At 35.5% G+C, this 26968-nt stretch overlaps 1 protein-coding gene across 1 annotated transcript in view; it reads right to left on the bottom strand.

The window, feature by feature from the left end:
* LOC126965199 (serine protease nudel) overlaps positions 1–26053 on the bottom strand; it is a 31033-nt gene extending 4980 nt beyond the window's left edge. The window contains exons 1-17 of the mRNA XM_050808640.1: positions 26026–26053; positions 23322–23479; positions 22195–22322; positions 20367–20547; positions 18998–19305; positions 15650–15948; positions 13870–13985; positions 12342–12501; positions 8301–9348; positions 7699–7868; positions 7264–7377; positions 6983–7160; positions 6112–6543; positions 5844–6032; positions 5617–5767; positions 2240–2408; positions 856–1053 (exon numbers count right to left, since the gene is read on the bottom strand). Coding sequence (XP_050664597.1) covers positions 856–1053; positions 2240–2408; positions 5617–5767; positions 5844–6032; positions 6112–6543; positions 6983–7160; positions 7264–7377; positions 7699–7868; positions 8301–9348; positions 12342–12501; positions 13870–13985; positions 15650–15948; positions 18998–19305; positions 20367–20547; positions 22195–22322; positions 23322–23479; positions 26026–26038 — 4012 coding nt within the window. The 5' untranslated portion in view covers positions 26039–26053. The remainder of the gene's footprint in view (positions 1–855; positions 1054–2239; positions 2409–5616; positions 5768–5843; positions 6033–6111; positions 6544–6982; positions 7161–7263; positions 7378–7698; positions 7869–8300; positions 9349–12341; positions 12502–13869; positions 13986–15649; positions 15949–18997; positions 19306–20366; positions 20548–22194; positions 22323–23321; positions 23480–26025) is intronic.
* Between the last annotated feature and the right edge of the window lie 915 nt (positions 26054–26968).

The raw sequence follows: 26968 nt of genomic DNA, 5'->3' as shown, positions 1-26968 counted from the left end.
GAAATAGGCGCCGTTGTGCTACCCATAATCAAGCCGGCATCCTGTGCATAGGAGCGTCCCACCGGTAACCATGCTGCCAAACTTGACACACTACCTGCCTTGGCTTTACGTTCATCAACCCATCTGGTCCGCCTACCTCGCTTTCTTTTGTTCCTTGTAAACCAGTGGATTCTGGTTTTCATTTTTCTTGTCCCCTAATTGTATATCCTGTCCATTTTCACATTATTTTTCTGATGTTTGTTTCTTTATTGCTGTCAATCTTATTCTGTCACAGAACTTTTTCTCCATTATACTTCTTCAACGCTATATATAGAAGGCATCAATTGTCTTCGTGTGTTTTGAGAGAGTATAAGATGCGGTGATCACATACCATTTAAGATGCCTGTTTTAAAAATCCTGTATCTTTTGGGTTATATAAACCCTTTATCTACGTGGACGAAGTCGCGGGCATCACCTAGTATAAAATATATAACTATACATCATATATTATAATATAGCTAGTAAAATATAAGGACTCCATGTCACCTTACATAACAGTGTAGCATCAAAACAAGCCGATTAACGTGTAAATACATAGCCCCACGCAAACACTTACACTACTGCAGGCCGATAGGCGGCCATTATGAGAATTGTCATCGTCTGTGAGACATCAGTTTGCGTCTCAATAAAATATTTAATCGTGTGTTGTCAAAAAGTGTAGAAACGGTTCTGTATAAGTATTTATGGCCATATATGATTATTTAAAGGAGAAAATTCTACATACCGCCTTTTTAAACTCGTCCTTGATGATAGCGAAATAATATTTAATTATAAAGCTTGCTATTAGTATAAATTACAATTGAAATGACCACTTACCACAACCTCTGAAGAGAGGATCCTTTGAGCAGATGTCATATTTCTTTTGGCATGCCTCGTGCGATTCGTCATTTCCATCCTCACAGTTACTGACGCCGTCACAAACATGTTTCATTTTAATACAAGTTCCTCTGGGACACCGTATTCCTTCACAGTCATCAGTATTTGCCAAACTATTTGATTCTAATAGTGTTTTTTCTGAAATTTTATTTGGTATATCAGTACATACAATAAAATTTTACTTCACATTACTTCTTTTCATTTTATAATTTGTTCACAAATCACTTCCCGCAAGTACGCAATTAGGATATCATCCCCACCATCTGGATGTGTGGCGGTCTAACACAGTGCGCTTTTAAAGGAGCTTTCTTCCAGGTACTATAAAGCTGTGGAATGAGCTTCCTTGTGCGGTGTTTCCGGGACGATACGACACGGATACCTTCAAAAAAAGCACCTTCCTTAAAGGCTGGCAACGCTCCTGTGGTTCCTCTGCTGTTGCAAGAGAATATGGGCGGCGGTGATTACTTAACATACCCCATACCAGACCCATACACTCGTTTGTCGTCCTTTTTCGATAAAAAAAACTATGTTCAGGCGTATTAAGTAAAGTTTGTAACGCTTTGATTTGACAGAAAAGTGTTGCAAACCCACATTGGCTTCAATATTAACTTATTTACTTTGGGATCTCAATTGTTTTTTAAATTAAAAACAGCCCTTGTTAACCATTGGTAAGCTCCTATTCGTTAAGGAATTTCTAAAATCTGTCAATCTAATTGAGTTTATGCATTAAAAACCACCACACAAATCTTTAATCTGTGTAATGCTATAAAGGGTGACATAGATAAAGTGGTGTTGGTATTTTCGTTAGATAACTTTGTTTGGTGCCAGCAGCTAGAACCATCTTTGATGGACTAAATAGCGTATTTTAGAGGTATAAATATCCACACTAAACTGCCTATCTAACTGTCGCCCCTTCTGTTACCATTTCACATAGACTAGGTTTTTTTTTGGCAATAAGGGACGAGACGAGCAGGACGTTCAGCTGTTGGTAATTGATTCACCCTGCCCATTACAATGCAGTGCTGCTCAGGATTCATGAAAACTCTGAGCGGCACTACAACTGCGCTCGTCACTTTGAGACATAAAATGTTAAGTCTCATTTGCCCAGTAATTTTACTAGCTACGGTGCCCTTCAGACGGAAACAGAATAATGTTTACACATTACTGCTTCACGACGGAAATAGGCACCGTTGTGGTACCCATAATCTAGCCGGCATCCTGTGCAAAGGTACCTCCCACTAATGAGTATACTAATAGTGTAATTTTTAATTTTCTTTATCAGTGATTAGTACCAGACAAATAATCTGATATTGCATAATAATACCTTCATAGTATTTGATTTCATGTTTTAAGTTAGCGATTTCCGTCGCTATCAACAGACTGTTCATGTGGCACTCCCCTTTATTTTCAATGAAAGACGCTGCGGGGAACCAGCCTTGTTTAGTGTGACAACTTATGATTCCCGCCCATTGCCTTTCAACAGGTAGTCCATACTGAAAACAATTGAATAGTGACTTTTAAACTAACCGTGAGTTTTGCGCGTTAGTATGTACATGAGTGTTTAAACAATAATTCAAATTCAATTATTTTAAATATTCAAAATAGGATGTGACATCACTTATTGAAAGTGAAAAACTACCACCCATTTTAAAACGAATGCCTCAGACCTGAGAAGAATGGGCGCAACAAACGGCTTCAGCGGGATTTGTTTTTTCATGAAAAAAATATGTTTAAAATGTAATATTGTGCAATTAAAATTATTATTTGATAGCCTGAGGGCGGTCGCTCCATTCACAATCTGTCGTATCATTAAGAAAGGCTAATTTATGTTATAGTAATCTTTACCACACAAACGTTTTTTAACAATTCTTTTGAATAACGTAATACTTTTGTTTTGAACATTTTCTGGGATCTTGTTGTTAAATATGATTTTACATATAACAAGCATATACATCGCCCACCAAAAAACTTACTTACTCGACTTAGCCGAGTAGTAGGCTTTATATGTTTATGTCTGTTCCTAGTGTAAACATTATGGTTATGACAGTTTCTAGCAAATTCAATAATGTGCCTTTGAACATACATTACATTATCAAGAATAATATATTGAGAAGCAACAGTCAAGATGTTAATTTCTTTGAATTTTACTCTCAATGATTCTTAAACTTAGACAAACACTCCTCTTTACGGCGAGACTAAATTTAAAATGTACTTGTTTTACAGATGTGTTAGTAAGTTAGTGAAGTGTGTAGTACTTTTGGTCAATCCATATGACAAAATATTGATAAACGGCGTCATATTGACGTAAACAATATTTTATTATCTAACACATATATTATTTAATGATTACAATCTTAAGAAAATAAAGTTTAAGTAATATTAAGTAATTTAGTTCATTTAATGTTCTACGAAAATAGAGATCACGAAAGTAGTATTGAAGAATCAGGATTTACCTGTGAAATGTTTCTTTAGTTGGATTTCTAATATATATGTAACAAAACAGTCTAAAACAGAACACGACATCATTATATTTTTTAATTAATATCCGTTAAAACGCATAACAATGACGATAACAGCACTAAAATTAAAACGAGGTTCAATTTTACAGAAGACTAATGGACACTAAATTGTTTCAAAATGGTTTCATGGTATTTATCTATTCCGTCTCTTTCTCACACCTAGGTTTTTATGTAAGGATAGTTACCTCACTGTCACTCAGGGTTCGTCTGTTACAGAAGTACACTAAGTTTATAATATCTAAACACAAAATTACTTAACACACACATACACAATATCTCGCCCCACAGACTATGTTATAGTTTCGATTGCCGCTGAGAGCATTGCGTACATTTCTGGCTAAAATATGTGCTGTCAATAGAGTACATTCCTAGTGATAGGAATGTTTAATTTATTTATACTGGCAGCGAACCACCTTCAAGATTTATATGTTGAATATGGGTGTTAGTATTAGTGTTGAATAGTATATGTATTGTAAACTATATATTATATACTTGAGGTGACTATATTCAAATTCAATTATTTTTATTCAAAATAGGATGTGACATCACTTATTGAAAGTCAAAAAAACTACCACCCATTCCAAAATTAATGCCTCAGGCCTGAGAAGAACGGGCCCAACAAACTCAGCGGCCTTTTTTTTTCATCAAAAAATATGTTTACAAAGTAACATTGTACAATTAAACTTATTATTTTATAGCCTGAGGGCAGTCGCTCCATTCCCAATCTGTGGCATTAAGAAAGTCATTTATGTTATAGTAACCTTTACCACACAAACGTTTTTTAACAATTCTTTTGAATAACGTTATACTTTTGTATATTTAACATTTTCTGGGATCCTGTTGTAAAAGCATATACATCGCCCCACAAAAGACTTGCTAACTCGACTTAGACGAGTAGTAGGCATTATAAGCTTATGTCTATACCTGGTGTTAACATTATGGTTATGACAGTTTCTAGCAAATTCACTTATGTGCCTATGAACATACATTACATTATCAAGAATATACTGAGAAAATATATGAATAATACATGCGTCTGTCTTTGACTATAAAAGAAAAGGTAAAAGGTTTAAAAGAGTAGGGGCATCTCAAACGCACTCCGAAAAACTCGAAAGGCTTGAACTTAACTATATATTATAAAACAAAATATTGTGGAATTTTGTATCTTATATAGTGTTACAGAAAAGTCCACGATGGCATATGTCTATCTCTTAAAGATAGCATGCTAAATCCATTTACGGCCGTTTTCAATAACCTATCCATCCTTAGTTTAACTTACGGATACATTGCTGTCATCGCTTAGTGACAAGATCTTATCTATCCATAGTTATGTCCAATATAGTTATAGTCCAATGCTTTATGTCGATAGGTTATTGAAATGTATGTAAGCCTAAAAGGATCGATTTGTCTACGTCTAGTAAGTTAAACTAAGGATAGATAGTTTATTGAAATGAGCCGTTAATGCTTTAAAATTGGCAATTGTTAAGCGGTAATGTGATAGCTGTTTATATAGATACGATATTAATAAATATCATTTTATTACTACATATTATTGAATCATTCATCATTCTTTTTCTATTGAGAGAACAGCGTCTGTTGGGTCAGCTAGAAATATTATAAAAGAAACGTATTATATCCTCATCGATAAAATACTAACGGTTTTTACTTCAACCGAACCCTCCTTATATTGTCTCTTACATTTGTGAAGCTTCGTCTTGTTTTACTACAGAATTATGGTTATAGTCATAAAACGCCTTTCAGAATTAATTTTTCGTGTTTGTTAAATTATACCAACGGTGATAACAATTGAGAATAAACCGTATATTATTGTTTAGACATGCCTTCCGAAATTGTATCCAATAATTCAAACGACATTCAACGTGGAAAAAACAAAATATATCATTCGTAATGTATTTTTGAGCATGGATCGCCCAACGGCAGTTAGTCAAGAACCACATAAATATAATAATATGGTATGGCTACACATGCCTTCCTAAATTATCAAATAATGCAACGTGGAAAAAACAATAAAATATATCATTATTCATTAGTAATGGTTTTTTAAGTATGGATAGTCCTATGGCAGTTAGTCAGGAACCACATAAGTAATATACTTTCTATTTTTTAATATAATGCAGATCAAGAACTGGAACAGCCGCATTGTTTGATCAAAACTAATTACCTGGCATATATCTGCAGTAGATTGCTTAGTGAAACATATATCGTCTCCATCGCAACTTTCTTTTGTTTCTTTGAGAAATACACTAACTGTGTTATTAGTACCATCTTGGCCAATTGCAACACAGAAATTCTTTTTATGATCGGGCATGTAACTGCAAGAAAAGAAAATTTATTTGTCAATAAATGGCTGATATATTTCTATTTTAAGGGGATGTTAGACCAACTCACCTTCCAGTAAATACCATTGGTTTCACTAATGACGTATATTCAGCTGGCTCTTGTAAATGTACTAAAATAACTCTGCTGCTATACAATTCTTTAATTGTATCAACTTTGATCACCTGTTCGTATAATCCAGGCGTGGATAATAAAGTTTTATGTGATCCTAAGACAACTGTTACATACCGACGATTTTGCCTAAAAATAATAAATAAATTAGAAATAATTTCATTTCATTGGGTAGAAACAAATAAATTAATCGTGGAATTATACGTACACACTTATATTCATACAGGCATTGCTAAAAAGAGCCCAAGAAACGTCGACTAAAACACCACTGCAGCTATACTCTCCGTTTACAAATAGCTTAGCAACCCATGGCCATTGTTGGATAACATTGTCTTCACTTTCGCGACCAAATGGTAAATCCTGAGATACTGAATAGTGTGAATATAGTGAAGGGTCACAAAATACGTATAAAGCCATACAAGTTTTGGTCACATTTGGAACACAGCTCTCTTTTAAAACTTGTGGTTGATTCATGTGTATGCTTCTTGACGCTTCACTTTCAGCTGCACGTTCTTCGTAAGTGAAAAGGACGGGTCCTTTATTATCCTTATATCTTTTAGTCCTTTTGCTATCAACAGAACTTTGTCCTATAGGATGTTCCTTCACATTTATGTGTTTTATCAGATATCTATTAGCAGCACTGAAATAAAAATACATATTATTATTATGTGTTTAATTTATTTAATTTTTATTGATCAAAGTATTAAATTAAATTTGTAAATGCAGGTCTCGAACCCGCGACCTCTGGGGTTCCGTCCGATTGCGCTTTCAACTGAGCCAACTGATCGATTGACGTATGGTTCGTAAATCTTGGTATGGCTTGTCCATCTCTCAGGATCTACAGGATCTACTTTACAGTCGTTAACCTGCTCAACCCCAATAATTGAATATTAGGAAATTGACTTGAGATCTCGCTGTTTGAAATCTAAACAATTTGTTAATTTTAAATTAATACCCCTTCTGGGATTCATGATATTAAATTTGCTATCCCGGCCTCTCGGGTTCCGTCCGAGTATTTTTCCAAATCGTTCATAAGTCTTGGTATGTTTTATTCATACCTTGTCTTGGTCAATGCATACCTGAATCCAAGATAACGGCACACATTTGTTGCTTCTTGTTCTTGATCATGTATTGATAAATTATCTTCACAAATTACATGCCAGCCATCATTTTTTCGTTTGGTGATATAACCTTCTAATGTTACTTTTGGCTTCCCATCAATGTAATAAGTAATTTCTCTTCCATTTGTCAGAGCAACTAAAATTTTGAACAGAAATTTGGAATAGTTATTTAAAATTTATATTATGTACTGTAATATCTGTACTTTTTATGCATCGTTAATTATTAATTAGGAACTTACGACAATCTTGTTCATCTTCACCTAATGGACATTGAGGTCGACTATCACACACAAATTTTTGAGGTATACAAACTTGACTTCGTTGACACAGGAATTCATCATCATTACAACCAACTGTAAAGATTACACATTTTTAAAATATATCATAGTTTTATATCTATACTACCAATAGAGAGTAGTGTAGTTTATAACTATGTTCCAAGTATCTTAAAGAGCTTTAATGTCTAGAGACAATTCATGTCTGCCTTCTAATAATAAATCATTTTCACCTTTAGATTAAAAAAAAATTGCGAAGATCTTTCGAAGATAGCTTCAATAAATACATCAACAGCATGACTTAATTTTCAACTTTTGAATTCAACTAAATGAAGTTGAGAAGTGTACTGTACACTAGTGAATTAAAATTAAAGAATGTATTATACTGATCTATCTTACAGCAATCAATTTCATCTTGACCATCTGGACAGTCAAAGTTTCCATCACATAAAAGTCCACTGTCGAATGTTGTAAGATAATCGATACACGTGCAGTCAAGTTCATCGGTTCCATCTTCGCAATCTGCTTTATGGTCGCATCGAAGTTGATATGGCACTATTTGATATATTCTGTTGAAATATATGATATTGTTATTCTTTCAAATTTTATGAAATTATAATTTTAAGTAAAATTCAAGGTTTCATAGTCTCTTAAAAATATAGAAACCAAGTCAATATTATTTTTAACAACAGAATTTTAGTTTGTTTAAATCTATTAGTGGAAGCAAAATTGGAGTGACAACTTAAATAAATAAAATACATCTTTAAGATGATAAAAGTCCAATGGAAGGGGTGAACAAATAAAATAATCCTATGGAATTAACAGAAAACTTTGACAATACTGTCAAACTTTTAATTTCACTGCCAGTTAGAGCTTTCTGATTCCCCTTGTGTTAAGAGGATTCATGGGCAAATGACGTGATCATGACCTACAGGTTCTGTGATGATGATCATTCATGATTGTTTACTCAACAATTAATAAATTATTGCCTCTATTCTTACCTGCGGCACTGAAACTCAGAAAGTGATTTATGTTTTTTCCTCATTGTTGCTTTATGAATTGTATATAAACCTATAACATCTGTTTCTGGGATGTCACTTGATTGCGAATTGGAATTTAAATTTTTATCATTGTTTTCAGCTTTATTCGTATCCGTTTTTTGGGTGGTTGTCTCTTGTATTGCTTGTAAATTATTCAGTTCCGATGTTTCTGGAAATGATATTGCTTCCTCATATTTTTCAATGTAATTCTGGGAATATATAGTATTTTGGGGACGCAAGGTTGTTGTAGTAGTAGAAAAATTATAATTATTAAGAATAGTTTTTGATATTTCATCATCATGCACAAAATTAATTTTATTTGGAATGAAAGATGTAGCATCACTTTTGCTGTCTTCTGCTATATGCTTACTTTTATCTGTAATCGATGACATTGGTTCAAGAGGTATATGTGAAGGCGAAATTATTATCGTTTTTATATTGTTAGATTCAGTGGTAGTCATCAAGGTAGACTCATCAGTGACATGTTCATTGGAATCATGTATTCCTTCATTTTCTAAGCTATTGCTCAAATCCAATTTTTCGTCGCTATGATTTTCATTTGAACTGTTAACATGTATTTTATCATCAGTATTGCTAATGTTTTGTGTTTCATTTTGAACTGCAGTAGGGACAGTAGTTGTGGAAACTTCCGAATCTTTATTTTTCATATTTCCATCAGTTGTAGTTTGAGGAAAACTTGTTGAAATTGTCTTGATTGTGGTTGTGTCTATATTATTTTTAATTTTGGGAGATATTAAATTAACATCCTTTCTGACATCATTCTGGTGACCATCAGTAGCATTAGCATCCCGATTAAATGGATTTTGTAAAATATCTTCAAAAAGATCTCCAGATCTCCTCAAATCACAATTTGCTTCATCCTCGCCATCCAAACAATCTATTATTTTATCACACATTCGTTTTTTAGGAAGGCATTTCGATATTCCGGAATCACATCTAAATCCAGGACAGTCTTGTTTCGGTTGGATTGTTGGTAAGGTTTTAGATGCTGAAATTTAAATTTATTTTTAACTATTTAATCTTAACATTATAATTGGTAATAATAAGACTATTTATACAAGAAATTTATAATTATTGATACGGGTACTGGTCATCGTCGGTCCGTTTTGTGGGGGGCCTACCAACACTACGTTTTCCGTTACGTTGTCGTCATTCGAGGATTTACTGCCCCAACGGCCACCTCCGAGCAATGTGCCCTGCCCACTGCCACTTCAGTTTCACAACCATCTGGACTGGTAGGTGACTTTGGTTCAACTACGGATCTGCTCATATCTCATTCAATATCGTAGAGAAACTAGATTCTATTATTCTAGCTAGATTGACATTTTGTGCATATTTTTTGTATTTTGGCTTAAAAGATTTTGATGAAATTATTCAGCGTTGTCATAGTCGTGCTCTCAATTTTTGGTTTTCAACCAACTTGAGCTGCACCAAATTGTAATGGGCAGAGTGCGATCAGTTACCATCATGCTTTTGTTGTCATTTCTAATATAATAAATATATTTTCATGATATAATAAATATATGTTATTTCTAGATTATATTTACGAAAATTTATGATTATTTAAAATTTTACAAAATTTTGTATACAATATGTTATGTTTTTAAAGTGATAACCCTCACTTCTAGGATTAATACACAAATAAAATTTGAAAAACAATATTTTATGAACGATGCGGGATACGGAACCTACGACCTCCGGCGTTCCGTGCCGGTTCACTAACCAACGGAGATAACCGCTTCTAAGCACAACCTGAGAGTTGAACAAAGCAAACAGAATTTTGTAACGAGGCGGTACTCGAACGGTTAGCTCAGTTGGTTAGAGCACAGAGCTAAGTATATTAAAGAAACACACTGAGAGAACTATTGGAGTTAAAAAGGCATTTAAAGAACTAAACCACAAAAAAGATTGGATGCTAAGGGTACAAAAGGATGGAAACTATACAAAAAAAGGTCAGAAATTCTCAAACTAGCCACGAATTATTTTCAAAATTTATACCAAAGAACAAACTCCCAAGAAGTGAAAGACTTAAGTAACGGAATAGACTCTGAAGATATACCGAAAATACTAGAGGCTGAAACAATAAGAGCAATTAATAGTCAAAAAAGAGATAATGCACCCGGAATTGATCAAGTAACAAATGAAATACTTAAATCTACTATTTCGGTAAGTGCTCCTATATTAACGAACTTATTTAATGAAATTATAGAGACTGGAATAATTCCCAAAGACTGGATGAAATCAACAATAATATTGCTACATAAGAAGGGAGATAAAGGTGAAATAGAGAACTATAGACCAATTAACGTGATGTCTAATATACATATAGTGTTTTCTCAAAAATAATTTTATTCAGAATTACCTCTACACTTGACCAAAATCAACCGAAAGAGCAGGCAGGCTTCAGAAGCAAGTATTCAACAGTAGATCACATCCATGTTCTTAGACAAGTTTTACAAAAATATAAAGAATATAACAAGACATACTATCTGGGATTTGTTGATTATAATAAAGCGTTTGACTCCTTGGAGCACGGATATATCTGGCAAGTACTACATAGACAGGGAATACAAGAGAAGTATATACAAATAATTAAAAATATTTATTCAAAAAGTACAGCGCAAGTTAGGCTCGAAACAATTGGTGAAGAGTTTCCTATAGAGAGAGGCGTCCGCCAGGGTGACCCAATTTCACCGAAGTCAGCGGCCCTAGAAATGATCTTCAGAAACCTAGAATGGGATATGAATGGAATCAACATCAATGGCGAAAAGCTAACTCACCTTCGTTTCGCACATGATTTAATCTTATTCTCTGAATGTCCTAAAACCCTTGAGCAAATGTTACAACAACTGTCAGATCAAAGTGCCATTGCAGGACTTTCGATGAATACAAATAAAACAAAAATTTTGACCAATGGTTCGCAATCCTATAACATCACAGTAAATAAGAAACAAATAGAATATGTAAAGGAGTATATTTATCTAGGTCAGCTTATAGCCGCAACTGACACGATGCCTAAAGAAATTGATAGAAGGATAGCCAACACCTGGAAAAGATTTTGGTCTCTTAGCGAGATTATGAAAAATGTAGATATGCCAATTAAAGAAAAAATAAAAGTATATAATATCTGCATTTTGCCATGTCTAACGTATGGTTGCCAAACATGGGCATTAACAGAAAAGTTGTTGAAAAAAATCGAAATCTGACAAAACGGAATTGAAAGAATTGTTATCGGAATTAAAAGAAGAGATAAAATAAAACTAACAAAGGTTAAGAGTACAACTAAATTCATAGATGTCAAAACTGTGTGCAAAACATTAAAGTGGAAATGGGCAGGACATATGCTATGTGACAAAAGCGAAAAATGGACAAAAAACACAACGGAGTGGTATCCACGAGAATGCAAAACAAGCAAAGGGCGACAAATAAAACGATGGGAGGATGACCTTAAGAGAGTGGCTGGCCCAGAATGGATAAGAATGGCGAGAGAGAGAGAGAACGATGGAAGTCTTTGTAGGAGGCCTATGTCGAAGGACAAGCTGTTAAGAAAATAGTAAGCAATTAGTTAAGGATATATATTTAAAAAATGTTATTGTTAGTAACAGTAATAAAGGCTTATTTTTTTTTTATTTATAAGTATTATTAGGTATTAAGTTATTTTGTTTTTTTTGTATGAAAATAAGGGACGAGACGAGCCAGACGTTCAGCTGATGGAAATTGATACGCCTCGCCCATTACTCTTGAAAGACCCAAAATTCTGAGCGGCACTACAACTGCACTCGTCACCTTGAGACATAAGATGTTAAGCCCCATTTGCCCAGTAATTTCATTAGCTACGGCTCCCTTCAGACCGAAACATAGTAATGCTTACTCATTACTTCTTCACGGCAGAAATAGGCGCCGTTGTGGTACTCATAATATAGCCGGCATCCTGTGTAAAGGAGCCTCCCACTGGTAAACAACTGTTTATATTTTACTTACATGTATGAAATTTGATCCATTGTATAAATAAGCTAACTCTTGTATATACTCCTGGTTCACCCTTGCGACCACAACCATCTCCGTGGCTTACGATTCCAGCTATATACCACTGCTGCGGATTGGATGGATTTCTGCAGAGTAATGGACCGCCACTGTCACCCTAGGGATAAAAAATCATCTAAATATATCCATTTTATTGCATGTTGTATTCCCAGCTATTGATGCTCCAAATACATAAGGTATTATAATCTACATTCCTACTAATATTATAAATGTGAATGTAAGTTTGTTTGTTGACTAGAGCTTGGGAAAGAACATAGGCTACATTTTATCCCTGAAAAATCCATGGTTTCCCCGGGAATTGTGAAATTCACATCGATGAGCTATAACTATAACAATAGTAGGTTTAGTTTGCCATAGCAATCTTGCTCGAAATAGATTCATATAATAGGTTGGGAACGGCAGCGAAAACGGGAACTGGAACTGGAATAGGACATGAGATAATCTTCAATTCAAAACATGCTTATTATTTAAAAAAAACCCTTATTTACGCGGACGAAGTCACGGGCATCAGCTAGTTTAATAATCTTATTCGTTCAATCAAAATCTACTTATTTGACTTTGGAATAAAATTATTGTATTTAGTAGACACATAACTACTTTTATTTTAATATGTATATAAAATTTCTTAAATTATTAGAAATAAGAGTACTGCTGGCAAATACGTCCACGTGGAGTTTATTTTTATTATGATTTGAATCCTAGGATCTATTGTGCCCCCTGCGTAAGTTAGCGCACCTACCCTCAACTCAAAAGTTAAGGAGGAGAATCTAGGCTACTAACTGGGAAACGTGTTACTGGGCCGAGATTTAAGTCATATCCTCAAGACTTTTAAAAGGCGTAGGATCCTCAGAGGGTCCAGGCAGGGCGCGTCCTCTGCTTTAAGTGAAGGTATTTAAAGATACCCCAGCCTGATTATGGCAATGGTTTCGCATTCCAGATGTGTATGGGGTCTTCAGCGGCTTCGCAGCAGAATCTGCACAGGTTTGAATCACTGAGACCCATTCTGGCCCTAGCCACAGCAAGCTGAATAGGCACCTATGCCTATTCAGCTTGCTGTGGCCGGATAGGAACCCCGTGAGGGCTCTCAGTTGTCTCCTGTGCCCGCGTGGAGTTAGACAATACAAAATGTATCATCACGCTTCCTAGAGATCCTTGAAAATTTTGGAATAAACTGCAGTGTACCTTCATATTGTTCCGTCAGACTGTATTGTATATTTCATTAAAAAGAGCGCAAAATTGAATACTGGAAGAGCTTCTTGCGCCGCTTCTTCTCTTTCAGAGCGCCATTTGTTTCCGAAGTGGTAGTAGTATCTAGTATATTAGAAATGATATCGAAAGAATTCAAAAGGAATCAATTTTGAACAAATAAATGCCTTTTATGCCTAAGGTTATTGCAAAATTTCATGTTGTTGGTTAATCTAAAGAATATGAACAGAAACAGATTCAATCAATCTATATAACTCACTTGGCAAGCATCTCTTCCACCTTCTACCAGCCCGGCGCAAATCTCCCTCCCAAGTTGGTCTTCACGATGTTTGCAGTGATCCCAAACAGGGACTTCGACTTCCCGCATATGATCAGCTATTGGAACACAAAATTATAGAATAGAATGAAGTTATATGATAATCTGAACTGTTAATATCAATAGGTGTCGTAAATTTAAGTATGGTAAATATACTACTACAAGAAAATATTGGCAAATTATTAATAATCTATTTCAATGTAATTTAATAAGTTTAACTTGTTAATAAGTAGTATTTTCTTTGATTAAAGCGAGAATCAATTTTTGCGTAATAGTTATATTTTTATTTTAGCTAACCCGAGATTTCAAGACCTTTCCAGATCTCGTTTTCAGGAGAACTGCAGATGAAATTGTTAATAAGTTGTGAATGACACCTAACTGCTTTGACATAATAATATGCTTGAGACCAATTAGTGCTGGCGATTGCTTAAAAAACTTAATGTGAAGTGTTCTTTTAGAGTTTTTAAATGCAAAACTTATATTAAGGATTGACCTCCGCTGCGCTCCAACTAGATACCGCAGGCGTAGTTGCAATGTGCGGCAACTAATACTACGCCACGGGTGTACTCGAGCGTGTGTGAGAATGTGTGACGTTGATGTGCCACATGTTCTGTTAAACTTTGCTAATAATTGAACTAAAATGCCGGGTTGCGTAGTAAAACTTTGTAAAAAATAATGCTGTAGTATTTTTTTTATAGTAGTAGAAATAAGAAAAACATTGGGATTAAGTATCATCAGTAAGAATTTAGTATTTATTAATTTCAATGTAAAATAACACAAAGCGTATGTTACAAAATTTGAAATATGTTATTGAGTGTCAAGATGCCACGCACGTAAGCATCTAATAGTTGCCGTAATAAAAAAGCTATTGTTCTTAGCTAGTTCGGTATCTAATTAGAGCGCAGGATTGGTCTATAATCCTTAATCTAAGATGCAAAGGCTCTTTGCTGTAAAAGTAAGAATCCGTCGTAATTTTATAAGGATAAAAAACATACCATAAGAAAAGAAGATTCCTGTTACTTATTAATATAACAGAACGCCATAAAGTATAAATGTCAAGATGAAATGTCATTCTAGTGCTATTGAAATAATCAAATAATTACGGTGTGATGTACGGCCGTTTTCAATAATCTATCTATCCTTAGTTTAACTTACTAAAGGTAGACAAATCTATCCATTTACGCTTACTTACATTTCAATAACCTATCGACATAAAGCATTGGACTATAGCTATATTGGACATAAATATGAATAGATAAGAACTTGTCATTAATCGGTGACAGCAATGTATATGTAACTAGAGATACGATAGATGTAATCTAATAATTAATCTCTGTCAATATGCGTCCGAAATTAAGACGTTTTAATAGTTTTACAGCGTCTGTAAGAATTACTTTTTTTTACGAATTTACGGGACGAGCAAGGCGTTCAGATGATGGCAATTGATACACCCTGCCCATTACAATGCAGTACGGCTCATGATTCTTGAAAAAGCCCAAAAATTCTGAGTGGCACTACAACTGCGCTCGTCACCTTGAGACATAAGATATTAAGTCTCGTTTGCTCAGTAATTTCACTAGCTACGGCGCCCTTCAGACCGAAATACAATAATGCTTACACATTACTGCTTCACGGCAGAAATATGCGCCGTCGTGGTACCCATAATCTGGCCGGAATCCTGTGCAAAGGAGCCTCCCACTTGAGCAAATATATTAGTACTCACGATCAGGTCCATGTTCGACAGTGGCTCCCCATCCAACGGCAGTACACATAGTTCCTTGCGGGGGGCCCCATTTCCAATCAGGACCCGCCACTTCTGGTCCGGGCAAGCAGATTGGCCTTACCCAGCGACTGAACTGAATAGCAGGCTTAACTCTCAGCAGGGACAAGTCATTCTTCATGTCTTCTTGGTCGTAGTTTTGGTTAACGATCACATGACTGACACGATGATTTTGTTCTTGTGGCGAAAAGGAAAATCGCCGCAACATACCAACCTGTACTTCGTAATAGTGTTGCCAAAATCTAAAATAAATATTGAAATTATAGATAGAAAATCTCTTAAGGCGCGCTGAGTTCTTTTGTATCTGAGCTGTCATCGTCAGGTATGTAACGGTCGTTTGGATAAATTTGGCTCGGTTTGGTTTAATTTTATAGAAGAGGAAGATAAACGAGCGTATGGGTCACCTGGTGTTAAGTGATCACCGCCGCCCACATTCTCTTGCAACACCAGAAGAATCACAAGAGCGTTGCCGGTGTTTTAGGAAGGTGCACACGCTTTTTTTAAAGGCACCCATGTAGTATCATCCTGGAAAAGCCGCACATGGAAGCTCATTTCACAGCTTGGTTGTAGGTGGAAGAAAGTTCCTTGGAAACAAAAAATAAATTAAAAAATTTGGTTCGGGTATGGGAAGTGCAATCAGTTGGAGCAAAATTAAGCATAGTAGCTTATACGAATCTATTATTACTGTATAACATATTGTCGATGTTATATCCTTATGAATATAAAACAAAAATAGGATTGTGTGGTTTTATGAAACCACGGTAAAAGTGAAACTTTTTTTCACATTATAGACATTTAACTAAACACAATAGCGTGGAGCACTGGCACAAATGAGTAATAGTCTATACACTACACGGTCAGCTGCTGCGAACTATAGGCGACGCCCGACCTTCGCGCGACATGCAACACACAGACGAAAAAGTTTGAGACGATGTTATAAAAGTTTCACTTTGAAAAAATAGATTTCGTCATATTAATTCGTAATATTATTAATTAAATTTATTATTTATAGTTTTTATCCTTCATGAAGTATCCACTTCAGTCCTTTGTTCCTATGCACACACCTCGTTTTTATATATTTTCGCTTACGGAAATCGGACTAAGAATTTAATAAGTTTATTATTTATTAAAATTCGTATTGAAGATCTGCAAACTATGTTAATTTTTTTTAATTTATGTTAATTGGTGTCACCTGCCCATGATAGTAACAATAATAATATGATGTAATAAAAAATGACAATTTATCGACGTAATAAAATGTATTTGCTGTATGTGGCAAGAATGGCGTAAAAACACAGAATATACAGTTAGATTCAGAAATTTTTATTTGCGTCAAATTGTTTGCGTCTCATATCGCTACGAAGACATAAATTTTGAAAATAGGGTTTTATAATTTTGAAAAATATACGAGTTCAATTTGCTGTAAGTCACTTAAAATACGATGTTTTAATACTTATTTACTTACAGGAAAAGTAAAGTTTATTATTTCAAATCTAATAATTAAAGCGTAGCGTACCGCGATATTAAGAGAGACATTAAGAAAAATTTCGCATTTATTTGTAACTACATGGGATCATACAAAACGGAAAACAAATATGCAAGTACACCACTATTTTTGGCCAATAATAGATGCTGCGGTAATACTGCACCGGACTCCCACTACATAAAGGTTTTACTGCTAACAATAAGTTTAGATTAATTGTATTCGTCAAGTATTTTATACGCAGATGAGTAGAGTTGTATGGTAGAAATATTCTGGACCGAAGTACAAATTAAGTATTTATGGGTCGATTTTTATGGAATTAATTATTTCTTAATCTATGAATTAAACTTATCGATTCAAGTTTAATTTAACGTGTTTGTTATATTTATGAGCTCCGTACGTTGTCATCATTGTAAACTCGGATTAGGCTAAGTGTAAGCCGCTACGGAAAGTTAACATTTCAGCTTAAGTAATAAAGCTTATTTTAGTAAGTACAATGTTTCAAAGTAATCTAGGTTCTGGTAATTTGCTGCGTACTGACTGAGCAAGCAGCCGCGTGAGGCAGCCGCGCGGGGCAAATCCTCGGTCGGTCAAGACGTTCCTCGCCCGAAGCAAACACAGGCGCTACCTCGCCCGAGCGTGCCGCAGCCCGAGCCGAACGTTGTCGGCTTTTGTACATGCTCAAAAGTGCTTCGGTAAGTTTGCTTCGCGCACTCAATACGGGAGTGTTTTGCCTCGCTTGTTTGACAAACGACGGTTATTTTTTCTTAAGAAGGAAACTCAATATTCTGAACATCATCATACCCCTGCCGACTGCCACTTAAGTTTCGCAATCATTTGGGCTATGTCAGTGACTTTGATTCTCCTACGGATCTCCTCATTTCTGAATCGATCTCACAAGGAAACTCCAAGCATAGCCCTCTCCATTGTCCTCTGAGCAACCATGAGCTTTATCATCGGGACCAAAGTTAGCCACCACGTCTGCGTACCGTAAGTCACTGACGCTGCGGTATTTGGGACGAGAAGATATTAAGGAACTTCCCGAATTTCACGATTATTCTGAACTCATACCTTAATATGCCAAAGGCATTCTCCCGAACTCTTATTGCTCTGGACCGTCTGTTATTTGTTTTCGTTTCCCTTTTTGTATAAGTCGATGAGTGGTGGCTATAGTTTCTGAACGAACGGTCTCATGCAAAACTGGCTATAATATAAGCTGCGTTAGGCAAGTGCAGTCTCTATTCGACGTTAAGCTGAGAGCTCGATGCTGGCTCAGTCTGTCAGTCTCATGAAAAAAATCTATAGACCGAGGCGGCTTCCAGCGGCAAACGTCACGCGGCGAACGTCTAGGCTACTCGCTCAGTCAGTACACGGCTAATGACGCATTTCAATTATATTATCGTCACTGTTTTGCGTAGATGATGACGTTTTATATCAAGTGTGATATTTGAGTGAACACTTATGCCCATATCGAGATTATCTTGTGAGGTAATACAAATAATAATACATTTTAAACAAAGTTGCCCGCAACGTAAACTTTTACTACACATGATTATACTTGGGTGCTGGGTAGTAATAAGTGTTTGATTATTATGACTTAACCGGGATATCTCCCGGTCAAGTTTGTGTCTCATTGCAAGTTTTATGTACACATATACGTTACCACACAAACGTTTTTTAACAATTCTTATGAATTTCGTAATACATTTGTTTAGAACAGTATCTATGTAGAACAATTCACATTTTTGACATATGGTACGGCAAATTTATACGGCAAAATAAGGTTAATATAATGTAAGCAAACTTACTTGTTGACGCAATGCGCTGCAGACAGAACCCAATTTTGATTTAGGATGACTCCACCACAATGGAACATTCCATTCCTGTACAAAGCAACGGCCCAGGGCCAGGCTGCTGGTTGGCTTGGCTTCCCTCCAACAACACGACCTTCAATCCTCCTACCACCTTCTATATCCTCATTCACACTATCAATAGTGTCAGTTGGGTCTATGTTTCTCTTAAATCGATTACTATAGTAGAAGAATGGATAATATGGGTGGTTGGGTATAAGGAATCTTTTGTTTCGACCAAATAGTTGATTCTCTATTGCTGCGTTCTGTAAAATTAAATTAAGAAATGTTATATTTAATTTTTTTGGGTGAAAATTAGCAGACAATCCATCTGATGTAAGGTAGAATCTGCTATCCACATACTTGTTGGATCACATTGCAAAAATTCAAAAAAAAAATTAAAACGATCAAGTTTTAATAATGACTTCAAGAGTGGCAAAGTTTTTCCCATATCTTCTTATCAAAGCTGGTTTAACTTTTCTGAAGTAGTGAAGTATCTTTAAAAGATCGTAACTGGTAGAAGATTTTCAACTATTCATTTATATTTGGAGCTAACGTGCAAGTGGGTTTCTTGGAGAAACACGAAAACAGCCCAGACATGGTTATCTTTAATATCATAGGTAAGCTCTGAGACTGAAGGTCTCGAAGTTTCTTTTTCATAAAACTGACAAAACGAAAAAAACGTTTATATTGCCATTGGCCTAATAATATTACCATGCAATGCCTTTCAGGGTTCTAGAAAAACCAAATTTTCTGAGAGACACTGCGATAGCGCTAGTCACTTTTTTTTATGACAGGGCCATAATTTTCAGCTGATGGTAATTGATACGACCTGCCATTAAAATGTAGTGCCACTGAGGATTCTTGAAAATCCCAAAATTGGCACTACAATTGCGCTCATCACCTTGAGACATAAGATGTTAAGTCCTATTTGCCCAATAATTTCACTAGCTACGGCACCCTTCAGGCCGAAACACAGTAATGCTTACACATATCTGGTTCACGGCAAAAATAGGTGCCGTTAAGCCCCATTATCAAGCGGGCATCCTATGCAAAGGAGCCTCCGACTGGTACAGAAATAGGTGCCGTTGTGACCTCTAAGACATTACTAAGATAAGATTTTACTAGCTATTGAGCCCTTCAAAGAGAAACACAAATACCATTTGCTACCTCAAAGGTACCTCTTTGGTACGTCCCATTGGAAGACGTATTGGTTCGAGAATATTTCAGCTGGCAGATGATTCCATAAAGGATGCTTCATTCTGTATGTTTCAGTAACGCTTTTCACAATTATTTCGCAGTGGATTCATTATACATAGTTTCTTACCTCTCTCAGCAATTGTGATGAAGTCAGAACTCTTGTGCCACAAAGTAAATCGGGGCATGTGACGTATACAGCTGAAGAGTTCAAGCAGGAGTTGCTGGTGTGAAGGAGTCCACCAGATCCCGTACTTAAGTAGTTAACCTTTATCAATGGATCGATTGGTAGTACTTGGATGTAAGGTGGTCTAAAATGAACAGTGTAATTATATAGTTGGTCAAAACAATCTTATAGCTATATTTATAATACTAAAACTGCATAAAATTAAAATTATCATTACGGGGACCAAGAATACTGGCAGCATTTCCGCGTTGGATAGCTAGGCTGATCCGTTGACCGAAATAGCTGCCAGCGCTTGGGTTTCTTGTAGCCTCGAAGATAGTACTTTGTACATTCTCCGCGCCTCTGGGCCCCACGGGCCAAGTGTCTCGACACCAAAAGGCACAAAGATGTATGACTCACTGAGACCAACATATTTGCGACGTTTGCTGTCTTCTGCAGTCGAAGCAGCAGCCCTAGCACCAACTGACGTAACTTGGACATGAGAAGGAGCCAGAGTGTCGTCACGTCCCACACCAGCGCCCTTCCACGTGCCCAAGCCACCAGAGTCATTCCATCATGAATAGAATAGAATAGAATAGAATAGAATAAAAATTTATTGATAACAAAATGACATGACGCTTGCCATCGTTACGGTTAATACCATTTGATTCTGAACAACTGGTATATTAAGAGCGGCAAATGCCCTGTGGATGACTTCATTAATGCTGTCGTGACGACTGATACGGCCTGCCAATTTAAGGCCTGGAAATTAGTTTACTATAACAAGATTTATTGGTATTTAAATCCGGAAAAACAAGCCATAGCATTCTTTGTATAGACGTAAAATCACAATGCTAGCATGGAAATATTCAGACTTGAAGCGTTTCGTACCATCGTGCATGATATTACTATGCATTTTTTTAAACTTTTGTAAAATCTTTATTATTTGTATGGAGGCACGTTTGGAATCCACCATCTTATCTATACTAATACTAATAATATTATTAAGCTGCAGTGTTTGTTTGTTTGTTTGTTTGTTTGTTTGTTTGTTTGTTTGAACGCGCTAATCTCTGGTACTACTGGTCCGATTTGAATGATTCTTTCAGTGTTGGGTAGTCCATTTCGTCGAGGAAGGCTATGTTATTTGTTGCTATGTTTTTTTTCAAAATTAGGGATCCGTAATAAAATTGCTATTTTGTAACACAAGGTGTAAAATCGAAAACCTATTTTTGCGTGCGCTGCAAAAACTATTGACAATAGAACAAAATGATGTACAGGCTTTAATATAGGCAATATTTTATTACTTATAAAACTATCGCGTGAATTATACTTTATATGGCAAAACAACGTTTGCCAGGTCAGCTAGTATTTTATATATTATGATCTTAACATGCAACACTCTGTCATAGTTGAATTTAGTATGTCTTTTTATTTCAACTAATCTCTTGTATAAGTCTTATTTTTTTTATTATTATATATTTGTTTTCAACACTTACTTCAAGCCTTACAGGATTTTTCCTGATTCATCTTAAAAAATAAAGTAACATTTAAAATGAGCTTAAATTAAAAAATAACCTATGGACCTTTTCTAATTAATAATTACTATCCAATCGTGTACACCTAATCTTAAAAAAAATACTGATTGGAGTAACATGGGCTATTTATATCAAGTGTGACTAGAGATGGAGACAAAATTGGATACAATAATTAGATTACTTTGCAAATTCAATCCACATAAAATTGCAGGTGATTGTAGCTATATATAATTATATACCTACAAATAATTAGATACCTTATAATAAGTCCTGTCTCTCGACGACAAGCGTCATGTGCCCACATGTAGGGATTGTTACAAACGGCGTACCAAGTACCTTTAAAGTTTCTATACAGGTATCCTTCTGTATTTGATATTGAAAATAACTGTAAATAATAAACACAAAATTATTGTTATTTGATTTTAGACAGGCACCCATACTGTTGTATACAAAAATGCTGTTATCTCATTATATCTTCCACGCTAATTAGCTATTTAGTAACACGTGGAGACTGGTTTAAAACAGTATTAATATTTAACGTTTAAAATCTGTTTATATTTATTGTATCGTTCGGGACGTTAATTTTAATAGGGTGTTACCATCCACTGCTGGGCAAAGGCCTCCCCCAAAGATTGCCGTGATGATCGATCCTGCCTCACCCAACGTATTCCGGCGATCTTGACCAGATCGTCGATCCATCTTGTGGGGAGCCTACCAACACGACGTCTTCCAGTACGTGGTCGCCATTCGAGGACTTTACTGCCCCAACGGCGATTTGTCCGTCGAGCTATGTGCCCTGCCTACTGCCACTTCAGTTTGGAACCATCTGTGCTATGTCGGTGACTTCGGTTCTCCTACGGATCTACTCATTTCTGATTCGAAGTCGCAGAGAAATTTCGCATAGCCCTCTGCATTGCCCTCAGAGCGACCATGAGAATCCGCACTGTGGAGGACCGCCACACCTCCAGATGGTAGGGATGATATCCTAACTTATGCGAACGTGGAATTTGGCGGTAGGAATCGGGTGAAACAGCTCTTCGTAAAACTCCCCGTGATAAATGCGGTAGAAGACACACAATGAAGCGACGTCTCTAGGCAACGCAAGCCGTTCACAGAGACCCCGAGATAAATGGTTTTAAATCCAACATCACATCTAATAGTCAATTCCGTATATTTTAAAAACAATTAAATGTTAAAGAAGACCATTCCAATAAGAATTTAATAAATAAATAATATAATTTTTTTGTACAGTGTAATATCGCAGGTGGGCAGATTATCAGGTATCTTTTATATTTGTTATGATTTGTATTAACCCTAGAAGTGAGGGTTATCACTTTAAAAAATTAAAAAATTGTATAGAATTGTATTATTATTTCTTTCTTACCGGTTTTTTGTGGAGAGTTGGTGCAAGCATAGTACAATCTAACTCGTCTTTACGATTTGGACAATCTGCCACGTTGTTACATCGCTGCTCCTTTGTAAAACAAGAACTCTCAGACCTTGAATCAGAGTTCTCGCAACTAAATGTAGTTTCGGAACAACCTGCAATTATTTTATTAATAACTGATAGATACTAATCATAGATCCTTAACGGCCGTTCCCAACATTCAGTCTATCTCCGGTTGTGGCCTTCTTGAGATAAAAATCGTAAGTATCGTTGACATTTCTGCCCCAATAAACTTATCGACGGTAAATCACCTTATCCGTACACACTGTGCGTCAATGGCAGGACGTATAGCTTACCAGCGATAGAAGTTTGTATGGAAATTGCAATTCACGCGTCCCAATATAAGGCGATAAGAATGACAGATTCAGATTATTGACAGCTAATTACTGACAGTAGAAGGTAGTAATTTATCTCTATCTGTAGATAGAATATTGGGAACGGCAGTAAGAGAATACCCCAAAGAGGATGTAAATACTACATAATAAGAGGCAGGACTGCCTGAAGTAAAAATAGAAATTTAGTTTAGTATGAAACGTAGGTTACAGTGATTTGACATAAGTTTGAAATAGGAGTAATTACAGTTAGGCGATTGGTGATCAAGTATAATCCGACTAAGTTAAAAAGCGAATAGTTTCTTAAAATGTCCAATGATTTCGGCTATCTAAGTTTATTACAGGATTACAGCCGTCATCTGTCAATCTATCAATGACTTCACGTACATACAATCGAGTGAATCGCTATTTTGTTAGAGACTTTCGCTAGGCTGGAGTACTCGAACAAGACGAACTGAATCGTAGGTACATCTTTTGCAATCGACCCATTTGTCTAATTCTATGAACAGTTTTTGAAAAACGATCTTGAAAAAAGGACTAAAAGAAGATAATGGAATCATTCATAGTATATTTTATTATCTCTAAAGTACTCTCGAACTTTTAAAACATCAAAGTAAACTGGATTTTACATTGAAATATCTTCTTCAAAATGTTAACAGTGGTTCTAGATGTCTGAAACATTACGGATCAATATTAATTTTTCTGGTGTCAAGAGAGAATGGCGTCATAAGATGTCCTGCATTTTACTTACTTTATCCCTATCTATATAATATACATGAATGTTTGTCTGCATGTCCTTTATAGAATCTTAAACAATGAATTTGATCATCTGATGATCTTCAGCTAAGTGTTGTGCAATTTTTTTTTCGATATGAACATAGTCAATTGAATGACGCAAAATAAATTGAATATATGAAGTAATAATGTCTTTTATACAAATTTATTTTATTTAATGGCTTACCAAATTCGCGCAGGGTAGAGCTAATTCTACATAAAAGTAATCGTGGCTTATTCATAAAATATGTTCAGATAACGTCATGATAGAAAAAAAATATATATGTATATAGTTTCAAATTCATCGCTTCCCGTATTTGGACTGATTCGCCACCACCTCTCAGAATGATAGAAAATATTAATCGGTTTAAGGGTAAATGAAATGGCTTTATTAAAAAAACACCAGAAAACCGAAACTTTCAATTATTGTGTATGGAAAGAACTTCCCTTAAATAAATAGTTTTCATAATTTAACCATAACATTAGCAACTCGATTTATATTATATTTAATATGACACATTAGCACACACTTATATATTTATACAACACAAACACTCAGCCTCACAAATACACACATAAATTCAGAGGTTGGCATATTTAAAAATGTTTCCAATTCTTTATCTACATTATAATAGTTAAGGAAAGGGCAAACTATGCCCTTTCCTTACTATGTATCCCACCTGACACCTTAGGGACATGGGGATGGCTGAAAACCAGCGCTGCATGAAATTATTATTTCAAGCGCTGAGCCTACCTCCCTTTTTCTTAATGTATGTTTATAATAATTTGACTTTGTATAGTTAAATTTAATTCACGGCAATAAATATTATTATACTCTTTATTATAATTTTATCTTATTTTCTATTTTTATATATATAACGTATTTATAAAAAACAATATTTCAAATATAAATATAAAAAAAGAGTCCCACTGGAAACATCAACATCCCACTTGTCCCAATAGTCGTTTCCGTAGACGGTCTTATAGCAAAGAGCGTCAAACATCTCAAGAGGCTCTCGCTTAATAACGGGATTAAGGGTCAGTTGCATCGAACAGCTGTTTTGGGAACGGCACGTATCATGCGGAAGCTCCTCAGTCTGTCGCCCTAACCACCACGTCAGTAACCTCGTGTGCTAGGTCTAGGTACTATGACAATTGGTTTGACGATCTTTGCTATAAGACCGTCTACGGAAACGACTATTGGGACAAGAGGGATGTTAAATCAACATCCCACTTGTCAGTAACCTCGTGTGCTAGATCTAGGTACTACGACATTTGGTATATTTGGAACGGCACGTATCATGCGGAAGCTCCTCAGTCTGTCGCCCTAACCATCACGTCAGTAACCTCGTGTGCTGGGTCTAGGTACTACGACAATTGGTTTGACGCTCTTTGCTATAAGACCGTCTACGGAAACGACTATTGGGACAAGTGGGATGTTGAATCAACATCCCACTTGTCAGTAACCTCGTATGCTAGATCTGGGTACTACGACAATTGGTATATTATTATTATTATATTAAATTCAGTATTACCATTGCAACCCATTTCATCTTCACCAAAGGGACAATCAAAGTAACCGTCGCATATCCTGGATTTGTCTACGCGTGATTTGCAGCTGCACCGTGACTCATCGCTAACATCATCACAGTCTACGTTGCCATCACACCACAGCTTTTCATTAATACAGGCTTCACCATTTTCACATGCAACGGTTCCAGCAGGACATTCTGATTCACGGAGTTGTGTTGATCCATCTTTTGATTTCTTCTGAGTACTAAAACCAACATAAAATTTAGCAATCACAGTGTTTTTCTAAGAGTAGGTAGCATTTACAATTACTAAACCAAAATAATGATAGAAAAAAAAAACAAAATACTATAATATTAAAAAATTTCTACTTTCCACTGAGGCAATCGTTTGAGTGACATATCGTTGATAAATCTTGTATGTCTAGTTCAACTCTCAGGTTGAGGCTTCATCTACATGATCTACTTTACAGTTGATAACCTGCTCAGCCCCCATTTTGCATATTTGGAAATTGAATTAAGATTCGCTCGCTAAATTAAGTCGATGTTTCAAATTTAAGCAATTTTTTATTTTTAAAAGTGATAACCCTCGCTTCTGGGATTGATTACACAAATAAAATTTGAAAAAATTTTTTATGATGAATCGCGTTCCATCTGAGCGCTCTCTCCACTGAGCTAACCGTTCGAGTACGTAGAGAGACGTATCGTTGATAAATCTTGTATGTCTTGTTCAACTATCAGGTTGTGGCTTCATAAATTTCGTTTTCAAATTTAATATGTGCAATTAATTCTACTTTCTAGTAAAAAATATTAAAAGAGTATTTCTTACACGATTATTTAGTATATTTTCAATATACTCGTAATAATAAATTATACAATAATTATTTACTTACTTGGAAATTATACTCATTGCTATTTCAATATCCTGTGGGTGAAGCTTATGTTTGTG

This window comes from Leptidea sinapis, chromosome 6 (genome assembly GCF_905404315.1).
Source record: "Leptidea sinapis chromosome 6, ilLepSina1.1, whole genome shotgun sequence".
Lineage (NCBI taxonomy): Eukaryota > Metazoa > Arthropoda > Insecta > Lepidoptera > Pieridae > Leptidea > Leptidea sinapis.
The sequence above is the reverse complement of the archived record's forward strand: the minus strand, read 5'-3'. Positions and strand labels throughout refer to the sequence as shown.